Genomic DNA, 12,640 nt, shown 5'->3' on the forward strand with positions numbered 1-12,640 from the left:
GTAGTTGGAAGAAGGTGAAATATGTGCGTATTTGCCAAAACCCTCACAAACGTGTCTGTCCCCATCCTGGAGCCCCCTGCACCCCCACTTTGTGTCTGACTCACATTCCTGCAGACCTGCTTCGTGTGGACGTTCTGCTTCGTGGCCTCAAGTTTCAAAAAGGAAATCTGGTTGGCAAACAAGCCCTAGGCCCCAGCGCCAGCTGCCTGGCCCCTTGACAATGAACAATGGATGTGGAATGTCCGCTCCGCATACACTCCGGAGGAGTTGGGTGCCCAGCTCATCAGAGCAAGCCCAGGGCACCCCGTTGCATCAGCACTGGCCCTGACGGATGAATATGCCCATTGTGGGGGCAGTGCCTGCCACGCAGAGGGGGAAACTCCAAGCAGACTGTTTTCTTTTCCCCTTAAAAAATCACATCACATGATTCCTTCACTCTGACATGAAATATCCTGCTGTGACGAGGAACAAGACCAGGCTGTCTGGGGATCAGGAAAGCTAACCAGCATGGCTAACGGTTCCTAGAAGGGACCGGGGGGTGGTGATTAGCCCTGCTGGCGGCCATGCATCTGATGTACACTTTTATGCCACGTTTGTTAAATAAAAAGAAAGACATGAAGTCTCAATATACCTTTATTCCTAACAGGAGGGTCAACACTCTCCCACTGCGCCCCCCAGAGAGCACAGTTATTTCAGCCCGAATGGCACTTACCTTTCGGCCCTGGATAAACAAACTGGGCGTGCTCAGAGGGTCTTTTCCCATCCCTCCGCTCCCGTAACTCTATGTTATCATGGAACCTCCTTAGGGAAACAGAGGGATTAGAGGCAGGAATGTCACTTCATACCTGACAGTCAGACAGTCCTGGTTCCAGCCCTGGCTGTGACTCGACCATCACCCGGCCAGGTGATCCCAAGCAAGTCACCACATGGCACCTGCAAGCCCTGGCAGCATCTTTCTGCAAATGAGGAAAAGTGTCCCTGTAGGCAAGAGGCAGCGCTGCCAGCACCACCTCAGCAAGGGTGACCCGAGCTGGACAGGCCCCCGGCGGGGCACAACCTCACGACCTGTGTCTTTATTTCAATTTGTCAGTTGTGAAGTGGAACAGGTAATAGTTCTCGGCACTGATGAGGCTGAGAGGACATCCAGAACATTATATGAATCAGTCTGTTTATACGAGATTTCTGCTGTTCTGGTTCAATTCCACCTCACCTCCTGAGGCCTCCATATGCTTCTAATGAAAAGCACGGATACCATTTACCTCTCTGAGATTACCCGCATTCCCACACTCAGACAACCACCCCTTCCAGACTTGCATCAAAAAGCAGGGCGGGTGCCCTGGCTGTGTGGCTCCGTTAGTTGGGCGTCATCCCATGCACTGAAAGGTTGCCAGTTCGATTCCTGGTCGGGATATATGGCTGGGTCTTGAGCTTGATCCCGGGCAGGGGGCATGCAGGGGGCAACTGATCAATGTTTCTCACATTGATGTTTCTACCTCTCACTTCTTCTCTCTCTCTCTGAAAATCAATAAAAAGTCTTAAAAGAAAAAAAAAAGCAGGGCAGGCTTTGTAAGTGTGAAGCCTGTGCAGTTACACAGGGCCCCACACTCAGAAGGGCCTGGCACCTTTGTTTAATACTCAGACGTCACTGTCTTAGAATTTTTAATCATTTCTGAACAAAGAGCCTTACATTTTCATTCTGCACTGAGCCCCACAAATTACGTCGCTGGTCCTGCCAACACGTCTTCGGAAGCACCAGATAGCTTTCTTCTATTATACTCCGCAGAAGATTTGGAAGGGAAACTGGGGTATGTCACTCCTCTGCTGGACACGAAGGCCCCAGTCACAGAGTGGGAGGCGGGATGGCGCACCGGGCCCAAGAGCATGGGCCTTAAGAGACACGTTGAGCTGGATGCAAACCTGCATCCCGCAGACCTCAGACTAATTCCCTAACCAGTCTGAACCCAGCTCTCCTGGTCTGTAAAGCAGATTACTAAGGCCCACTCCTCCCTGTGAATAATGAAGAAAGGTCTGTAAATGAAGACACTGTCTGGCATGTGGGGCAGGTGCTCAGCAAATGGAAGGTCCCCTCCTGACTTGTGTTGGTGACACCTACTTCAGGATGGGCCACACACTGACCATCTGAAGGCAGTGGGGCGCCAGGTGGCCATGGAGATCCCTTTGGCTCTAGGATGACGCGATTCTCCATTAACCAAGGCCTAGATGCCAGCCCTCCCCCAGTCCCTGGCTATTACTCAGGACACCTTTGATTGCAAGGGTGGAAACTCGTTATTAACTTAAGAGAAAGTGGTAGTTTGCTACCTAATGAAACTGGGAAGTACAAGGGTCTCTAGGCAATGCTGTATCTGAGGATTTATACAATGTTACTCAATCTCTCTCTTCTCTCTCTCTCTCTCTCTCTCTCTCTCTCTCTCTCTCTATCTCTCCCCTCCCAACCCCAATATTTTTACTCTTATTACCTCTGCTTTGCTTCATTCTGAACTCATGTTCCCTTCATGTAGTGGACAGTGTGGATTCCAGCAGCCCTAGACCCACACTCTCTAGCTTAGCAAGCCCAGTGGGGACAGACGTATCTCTCTCAATATCTATATCACAACCAAGGGAAAGACTCTAATTAATGCTGCTTAGATCACCCACTCCTGAACGAGCCACAACTGCCAGAGTGACAGGGTTTGTGCCCAACCAGGGGCAAGACAATGGGGCCCAAGCCCTACAACCAAGTCCAATGAGACCACGTGAACTAAAGATGCCAGACAGATAAAGGCAACGTGACCACAGGGCCTTACGTGTGCACTATGCATTCCCAATAGGAGCCACAGGACATGAAGGGAGGGAGAGGGGAATCGGTGGTGTAGATGGAGCCCTTAAACTCGCCTTCACCGAAGGATGGGAAACAGTGACACCTCCTAAAAGAGAGTCCCTGTGAGGAAAGACCAAGCACTGAGAAATGCAGGGTGTGTTCAAAGCTACTAATTGCATAACTGCAATTAACTTTTAACATTTTTATAGTGATGTATTTATTTTCATGTTTATCTTTTGTTTAGGCAACCGATACTGGTTTTGCATCTTAGTGCTAATAGAAGTTTCCTTCTTAAAATAACTTTTAAGTAAAAACAAAGTAGGTTGGTTGAAACAAAAATAGTAAGCAAATAATAATGTAATAATGTAGAATTAAGTAGCTGTGGACAAATCAGTGCATGCGTTATGCCAATGACTGGAGTATGAGAAACATTAGCTTAGTGTATACATAGAACTTTCTTTCCCCAAGGAGCAGTAAAAACCAGTAACTACGCTATGGCTGGTCTATATGGTACCTCTGCTTAACTAAACATTGTCTTTCTTTGTGTGAATGGCAAAGCTTTACCCCAGACCACCAAGTGCATCTGGAATAAGATCCTAGAGTCCTCAGCTTCTGGGTGGCAACACCTATTCCCTAGACATACTTGTGTCTCACGGCAAAAGGGGGAACCACCGTTGCAGGACGTTGGCCCACTGCATTACACTCTGTTTCAGAGACAGTCACACAAAGGTAGCGCTGATATGAAAATCACTCAGCCCAGAGTTGGCCAGGCTGATGGTCTTTGAGAACAAAGGGGCCTATTCTCCATGGCTATCCAAGGCCAGCTGGTCCCGAGGAGTACCAGCCATCTCTCTGGGGCCAGCGTGTCCCGGCTGATTTCCACATACACCCACATGTAAAGTGGCAGTTGGTCCCTTATTTGCATACCTGCTTGCTCTTCTAATGAGCTACCAATTTTGGCCACAGATAATTTAAGAATGCCTGTTATTATCCACTCTCCTGTTCAATTATTTTCTGCAGGCCAAAGAGAGAAGTCATCAGGGTTTTGATGTGAATCGAGACGCCAAAAAGCTGAACAAAGCCTGCAAAGGAATGGGTATGGAATGTATTTTGTTTGCTAATTTACTTTTGAAGTTGATTAAATTTGATCTCATGTCCAACTTTCCCATGATTTTAGGAAGATGACTTCCCAGTTAACTTGTATCCTCTAGACTAACCCAAGTTGATTACTTCTAAGGTTCTCTATAAAAGATTCCAAAGTTATAATCGGATCTTATTGCTTTTCAGGGTTCGATATAACAGTTAGAAATTGGATAGTACAACGTTTAATTTGCCCTGGAGGTGGAAGAAAATTTAGGAGAAGTATAGTTCATGAAGGCTAATGTCATCTAAACCCCTCGTATCCCTTTATTGCCCAAGAAATGTTGGGAGGACTCAAAGGAGTTGAGGTTGGAAAAGATCTGAAAGGGAAGTGGTAGAAGAGATTTCTTCATAGTAAGTATTCTTAAATAAATCAGAGAGAGGGAGAGAGAGGGAGGGAGAGAGGGAGAGGGAGAGGGAGAGGGAGAGGGAGAGGGAGAGGGAGAGGGAGAGGGAGAGGGAGAGGGAGAGGGAGAGGGAGAGGGAGAGGGAGAGGGAGAGGGAGAGAAGGAGAGAAGGAGAGAAGGAGAGAAGGAGAGAAGGAGAGAGAGAGAGAGAGAGAGAGAGAGAGAGAGAGAGAACTGGAAATGAAGGATGTCAACCAGGTTGCTTGGTTTGGGGCATCAGAGGAAAGCTCAGCAGTAGCTGCCCCTAGCTTATATCCAGACCTGGCCAGTCTTATGTTTGAACAACTGTCGGGAGATATATTTGCCTGGAAGGGGCAGGATGTTTATAGATCTGAGTTTTGCAGAGTGACTGAACCAGCCTCACAGATGCTTCCCTGCTGCCTCGTGAGTGAGGTCCTAACACCTGGATGTGGGTTGGAACCAAGAGCTGAAGTGGGTGTGGGAATGATTCAGCTGTGGTTAAAGATAAATCCCCACATTCTCAGCCCACCATGCAGGTGTAGTTCAGTAAGCACAGGTGGGACACCTACTGAATGGCAAAGTCATGCACTGTTCTCTCCCCCCTTTTGGATGTGCTTGGATGTGGCCACAAGGTGGGACCACTCTTGTGTTGGTCACGGTTGTAGAGCACCTTCTAAGTGCCAAGTGCCAAGCTGGGTACTGCATGTCCATCATCTTGTATAATCCTCCCAACAACCCTGTAAAGTTGTATTATAATAATGTAACAGATGAGAATGCCGAGACACAGAGGTTAATTATCTTGCTCAAGACCAAAGAGTTATGAAATGAGGGTGGGCGAACAGAAACTAGGGCTATCTTGGAAAGCTATTATTTGGTTGAAGGTCTAGCATTCCAACCTTTACCAAGAAGCACAAGCCAAAGCAAAATTGTATCATTGGCAAAAGTTGTCAGCAAGACCATGCACCCATCTCATCGATATACCATCCCTACCAGGGCTGGATTTAATACTCAGATGTCACTGTTGTCCAGGGCCTTGTTGTCCAACAACCACAAAGGTGAGCCTTGTGGGTCATTTAAATTTTTTGAGAAGCCAGATTTTAAAAGAAAAAAAATGAAATTAACTTGAATTATATATTTTAGTTAACTCAATACTGTATCAAATGTATTTCAGCAATCAATATAAAAATTATTAATGAGATATTTGAAAACCCTTTTTTCACATTAAGTCTTCAAAATGTGATATGTATTCTACACTCACAGAACATTACAACTTGGACCAGCCACAGCTTAAGTCCTCAACAGCCACATGTTACCACTGTATTGAGTAGAGCAGGTCTAGGGGCCCCATAATTCAAAAGATTACGTGCACTTTCTACCCACTCACCATCTACTCAATTCAAAATAACAAGAATGCTATACCACAAAATAATATTTGATTTTTTCAAAGAGCAACATGAAACTTAGAGATTTCCTTGTTGTTTTTTTGGTGTCTCTCCTCACCTTTCCTAAGTAGTGACTGGTCTGGGTCTTCGGGGGCAACAGCCCCTGACTGTCCCCCAATGCTGATGCTCTTTGTCAGGCTTTCCTCTCAGGCCTCTGTGTCCCTCTGCTGCCCTCATCCCAGCAGGGCCCTTCTGAAGACAATGCCTCAATCCTGAGAGTGTATGGACCCCAACGTAAAAGGATGGCTGCCATTCTCCCTCACGGAAACAGAAAGAGGATCTTAGAGAGGAAAGCTGCCATGGAGATGTTCTTAGTCCCCAGCTTCTCAAACCTAATGTGCTTTTGAGTCTTCGTTAATATGCAGGCGCTGACTGGGAGGACCTGAGGGGTTTCAGAGACTGTCCATTTCCAGTGAGTTCCCTGGTGATGCTGATGCAGCAGGTCCCGGAACCTCACTTTGGGGAGCGAGGTCTAGCCCATGTGAGGTCCACGGAGAGGAAGCAATGCTGCTCAAGCCGCACAGGAGCCGACCTTGCCACCCTGAGCCCCAGCTCTTCCCTCTCCCCCCCCCCCCCCCGCCCCAGGCATGGGGATGAACTTTGGACCTAGATTTGAGCTACTGCTCTGCCACTTACTGGTGCCCTAACCTTCGTTGTCTCGTCTACAACATGGGGCTAATATTGTCTCCGCACAGGGAGGTGCTGAGGATAAAGCAGGCAGCACAGGGCCCAGCACCTCACTGGCCCTCACTATATGCTCATTTCCTCCTTTTCAACCATATGCTCAGATCCAAAGTCCACACAAAGGCGATTAGGTTAGTATGAGCAACCAAGAGGCCCACCCTTGTGAGGTCCTTATTTTCTACTGCTGAGGGCACACCAGGTTAAACGGTGCCCATTCCCTCCTCCCCCAAAAACATGTCCCCCTGGAAAGGAGAGATGACCTTATTTGGGAAAAGGGTCCTTGCATACGTAATTAAGGATCTTGAGATGAGGTCATCCTGGATTACCTGGGTGGTCCCTAAATCCTTTGACAAGTGTCTTTAAAGGAGACAGAAGAGAAGACCCAGGGAGAAGGCCAAGTGAAGACAGGCAGCGATGCAGACACAAACCAAGAAACAGTAGGTCTGCCAGCCGCCTCCAGAGCCTCTGAGGGGAGTGAGGCCCTGCTGTTGCTTTAAGCCCCCAAGTTTGTGGAAATTAATACGGCGTCAGGAAACTAATCCAGTGGGCAAGTAGAAAATAATGACCCTCCCAGGCAGGTAAAATCCTCCTTCATTCCTGCACCTCCATTTCCAAAGGAGAAATTGGAGGGACTGGAAAGTCTACTGGTGTGTTTGTTGTTAATCCTCATTCGAGGATATTTTTCCATTGACTTTTAGGGAGAGTGGAAGCGAGAGGGAAAGACAGAGAGAAACCTCGATGTGAGAGAAACACATTGATTGGCTGCCTCCTGCATGAGCCCTGACTAGGGCCCTGGCCAGGGAGGAGCCTGCAACCAAAGTACATGCCCTTGACTGGAATCAAACCCGGGACCCTTTGGTCCGCAGGCCGACACTCTATCCACTGAGCCAAACCGGCTAGGGTGCCCACTGGTGTCAACAGAAGGGACTGGCCCTTGGGCACCAAAGATGGGGCTGCAGCCCCAGGCTTGGCGAGGCAGGCTGCGGCTGGCATCTGGAGCCTGCGGGGAAAGCTGAGCTGCTGCCCCTGGCTCACTGCAGGGCTCACTCATCTGGCACATGGGCCCCTGGTGTGAGGCGGAGGGCACTTCAAACCCAGTGACCTTCATCCTGCTGAAACTCAGCTCTGTATCTTCCCAGAAAATTACTGGGAAAGCAAAAGCCAGGAGGCCCTCCCGAGGCTGCTGGTCACCCTCTCCTGACCTCTGCTGTGTAATTACTCGACAGTGTCCCGTGCAGTCAGGGCTGAGGTTCCTTCTTGTCTCGTATTTTTAAAAGTCTTTCCCAGAACCACTGGGGACTGGCCCCAGTACCTCAAACCATTGTAAATGTTTACAGGAAATCGTTGGGCAGCACAGACTGCTTAGATGACACGCATATTGTGAAATGTAAGATGAGGTCACTGTTCAGTTAATCCCTTCTTGGGTAGTGGGAACGGCTCCCAGGCTAAACCTGAGACCCAGACTCAAGGGGCTTGAGGGAAATCTAGTCATTTCCACGCCTCCCTGCGCCTCCCCACGCCTCCCCGCGCCTCCCTGCGCCTCCCCCACACCTCCCCACGCCTCCCTGTGCCTCCCCACGCCTCCCCACGTATCCCCATACCTCCAGGCGGTTGCTGAGCCATCTCCGGTCTGCTTTGCTCTTTGATTTCTCTTTGTAAAGCATTTTAGGAAGGAAAGTCTAAGTGACATTACTTTTTACATTTTAACTCCGTTTTCCGGAATTATCCAGGTATAGGTTGACTATGGCATCAGAGTAGAGGGCTTCCCATTGGTCCCTGTTACATACCGTCCACCTGAGAAGCACATGCAGCCGACACCAATGCAGAGACAAGGTTCGGTGGAATTCAGTGCAAACTTCTCCATTCATTCATTCATTCATTCATTCATTCATGTATGCATGCATTTGAGCATTCGTTCACTCATCAAGTCCTCCGGGAAATACTGAGAGCTTCTCTGTGAAAGTGGCAGCGAGCAGAACCCCCCACTCCATGGAACTTGCACAGTGGCGTGGTAGACAGGACAGAGAAGAACAGGCCACGGGAGCCAGTGAGTTGAGTCCTAAAGGAGGAGTAGGAGTGAACGTGATGGTCAAAGATAAAGATGTTCCGGGTAGAGGGAACAGCCCATGCAACGCCCAGAGGTGAGAGAGAAAGTGTTGCTTGTACTAGAAGCTGCAAGTGATCCATAGAATTGATGGAAGGGAGGCCTGGGAGCAGGTGAGTGGGGAGGGAGCAGGCTTAGAGAGGCAAGTAGGAACTAATCCAAAAGGCTTCATGTGCCCCACTGACGAGTTGAGACTAGATTATGGGTTTAAAGGGGCCTGTATTGAAAGGTGTGACGAAGAGGCACGCACAGGCTGACCTGTTCATCAGAAAGTTCATTCTGTGGATAGTGGACACTGATTGGAAAAAGGGAGAGTAAGCAGGAAACCCATACGGGCGTCATTAGTTCTGCTGAGCCATGTGCCAGAGGTGAAGATGGAGAGAAATGGCTGCACCCGAGCGGTGAGATAGTGAGGTGTTAGTGGTGACTGATTGGATGTGGGGTGAGGGAAAACAGGAAGCCAGGGATGAGCCCCAGATTCCTGGTTGCCACAATACAGCGAAGGAGCCACCTGGGAGGTAGGAAGGCTCTTTCCAGGGATGACAAGCGTAAAGGTCCAGGCTTGAGATACGGGTGCCCTAGACCCAGGCAAGAGCAGCGCACATGGAAAGAAAGGGGTGGATTCACGAGATTTTTAAAGAAATCCCTCTTGAGGTGAGATTTTTGGCACTCAGAAGTTAAAAAAATGTCACAGAGGAAGTAACTGGATACACATTACGTAGGTCATGTTACAGGAGGAAATGAAGAGGAACAACATAAATAACAGTGTTGGAACTGAACCAGAATGAGGCAGGCAATTAACCCCTACTATTTTTACAAGTGAGCTCATCCTAGAATGTTCTGTTTCTCTAATTGAAATAAAAAAGCTAGGACTCCCCAGAATTGTAAAGTGGAACTAATCCTTAAGACTAAGTGGATGGCCCATCACCATGCTGAATTTAGAACATTTTCATCACCTCTAAAAGAAACGTTCCACTCTTCAGCTTCCAGTCCCCCACCCAACACAGCCAGCCACTAGCCTACATTTTGTCTCTATAGATTTTCCTGTTCTGGACTTTCACATGAATGGAATCATTTAACGTGGCCTTCCGAGATTGGCTTCTTTCATTTAGCATAATGTTTCCAAGGCTCATTCATATTGTGGCTGGTATTGGTACTTCATTCCTTTTCCTGGCTAAATAATATTCCGTTGTATAGCTATACCACATTTTGTTTATCCATTTGTCTACTGATGGACATTCTGGTTGTTTCCATCTTTTGGCTATTACGAATGATGCTGCAATAAACATTTGTGTACACGTTTTGTATGGACATTTGTTTTCATTTCTCGAGTGTATACTTAGGAGTGAAATTAAGGAATAGGCCACACACTTCTTCCTTTGACCACCACAATGCCTAGCACTGTGCTCCATGCAGTGTAAGGCCTCCATGGATATTTGTCAAGCGAGTGAAAAGAATGCCATTCTCCACAAGACATTAAAGCTGAAGGGTCCCTCTGGGTTTCACCACAGCCTCTGACCACGACCCTGGCTTCCTCACACTTGACTACAATAAATCTCCATCATGTTTCTTGTTCACATTTACTTTGCTTCTCTCTCCTGCCCTTTAGGAACTGATGAAGCAACCATCATTGAAATCTTATCAAGCAGGACATCGAATGAGAGGCAACAAATAAAGCAAAAGTACAAGGCAGCGTATGGCAAGGTGAGTCCAAGGGTCCGCGCAAGCATGCATGCGGCCTGGGCCTTGACGTCTCTGCCTCCTCGATGTTCCCCAGGCAGCAGAGAGTGTCTTTACAGCTTCACTGAATTAGCCCAAGAGGGAAAATGAAATAACTATTTAAAACTTGAATTGGCTTCAGAAAAACTGAAATTGCCTCGTTAACTTAATGGCCCGTAAAACCAGTATTCTCTAACTCATTTTTTTTAATTGACTTCATTTTTCTATTAATCCCTCTGCCATTTTCTCCACTCATTTGGAATAATTCCACATATTAACTTACAGATAGGCCAGTGATTTGAAAATCAGTTTTCACAAGTGGGTCTTTATCGAAGAATTCTTCATTTTTTTGGGCTGTCTTCAAGAATGATACATCTTTCATAAGTGATGGGTACAGAAAACTAAAAAAAGCCACCAAAACATTTCTTTCATTTTGTTGTTGTTGATGGTATTATGTATAGAAATCGTTAAGTATGCATTAGGCTTTGTATTTTATATTACTATATAATGAACACAATTTAACCTTTTCTTAATGTCATTAGAATGATCAGTATGCAAAGTGAGTGCTAATTATTATAATGTATTCTAATCCACATTTATGAAACCTCTATAGTTTCAATCACTCTTTATAAACAGACATACCGAGAGATGGATTTTTCTGACTAATTTGACATTGGGCTGGCAACGAACCCTTTAGTCTTTGGTCCCCTCCCATATAGAAGGACAATGATAATTACCTCCCTTCTCAGGTTCTGGGCGAATCAAGCAGGATAATGCCAGCACATAGCAGCAAAGGGGAGCCATGCTGGGCATGAATGTTCCCGTTTTACAGAGAGGAGGAGTGGAGCTCATTTGTTTACGTGACGTATGCAAAATCACACTCAAGTAAGAGAAAGAACCAGGACTCAGATCCAGGACTGCGGGGCCAGAGCTCCCTCCTGGAGAACCGTCGCCATGAGACAGCTGTTTGTTGATACACCAGGTGGCCCTGATGACTGTGCTTCTACCGTCTTTCTGTATCTCTCTTCACACTCAGGCTTGACAATGTCATTCACTGATAACACTGCAGTTCGGCTGCATTTAATGGGACTGAATGAGGTTGAGCCATCATCCATGCCAGCCCCTCTAACTGCAGCAGCCCCTCCAGTGCCATGTCTATTCCCACGGTAGCGATATGGGAAGTCCGACGCAGGCCTCTTCAGTTTTACTGTGAAATAAGAGTCAGTAGGTTTGAAGTGAGGGCCTCGGGGCTCTGGTAAAGATAAAGGGCACATGCTCTGGCACAAAGCTTTGCAATTCCAGACAGCGGGACTTCCAGAGAGGTGATCTAGAATCACGGCATCGCGAAGCTAGAAGACGTTAGAGACGAACAAACCAAAGTCCCCCGGCCAGCTGAGCTCAGAGAGAACACCCGTCCCCAGGTGACACGACGCGCTAGCTGCAGAACCAGGGTTAGGGCCGAGGCACCCTGAGCCGGCTTCCGTGTCCAAGCAGAATGTAAACACACGAGGATTTGTTTTCATGCCTGTGGCTTGTCAGAATAGGCAGCTGGGTTTCTTTTCTCTGCATTTTTATATACAGCAGCCCCAGCCACAGCGGGCACATTCCACAACCTTCAGAGGATGCCTGAATCTGCAGATAGTACCGAACCCTAATATATCCTGTTTGTTCCTATCCATACGCATCTATGCTAAAGCTTCATTTATAGATGAGGCACAGGAAGAGAGTAACGACAATAACTGACAATAAAACAGAACAATTATAACACTATGTAATAAATAAGAGACATACCAAATCAATAAGACAAACTTAAAACATTAGAGTTTTTTTGTATCGCAACTGTATAGACATCATTTTTATGGTCTTTCACGTAACAAGCCTCCATGAAAATCAGGGGCAATAATCTATAATAATAAAAGTGTAATATGCTAATTAGACTGGATGTCCTTCTGGACTTCCTTCCTTCCAGACAAAGTTGCAGCGAGTGGGGCCATGGCGGCGGTGGGCGGAGGTGCATGAATTTCCTGCATCGGGCCTCTAGTACTATACTACAAGTTATGGGGATATGGCATTATTAAGTAAAATAAGGGTGACTCGAACACAAGTACTGTGATACCGCAACAGTTGATCTGATAATCCAAACATCAACTACTGTAAGTGTTCCTTTCAGGATTTCACAAGAAAACCAGAGTGACCAGACATCCGGTTTGCCCAAGAAGGTCCCTGTTTAGTCCTATTTTCTTCTGAAATTATCCTTTTCACTTTCAAACATTCCCATTTGGGTGACAAAAGATCTGCTCCCCCTAGAAATTACAAGCCTGTATTTTAGTCCGTTCTGGCTGAGTGTCTGGGGGTGAGTCCTTCA

General features: G+C 47.1%; 1 protein-coding gene across 2 annotated transcripts in view; it reads left to right on the forward strand.

The window, feature by feature from the left end:
- ANXA13 (annexin A13) overlaps positions 1-12,640 on the forward strand; it is a 42,268-nt gene that overhangs the window by 11,826 nt on the left and 17,802 nt on the right. For both annotated transcript variants that reach the window (XM_059672776.1, XM_059672775.1), the window contains 2 exons: positions 3,839-3,914; positions 10,166-10,260. In XM_059672776.1, the coding sequence (XP_059528759.1) occupies positions 3,839-3,914; positions 10,166-10,260 (171 nt within the window). The remainder of the gene's footprint in view (positions 1-3,838; positions 3,915-10,165; positions 10,261-12,640) is intronic.

Source organism: Myotis daubentonii, chromosome 17 (genome assembly GCF_963259705.1).
Source record: "Myotis daubentonii chromosome 17, mMyoDau2.1, whole genome shotgun sequence".
NCBI classification, from domain to species: domain Eukaryota; kingdom Metazoa; phylum Chordata; class Mammalia; order Chiroptera; family Vespertilionidae; genus Myotis; species Myotis daubentonii.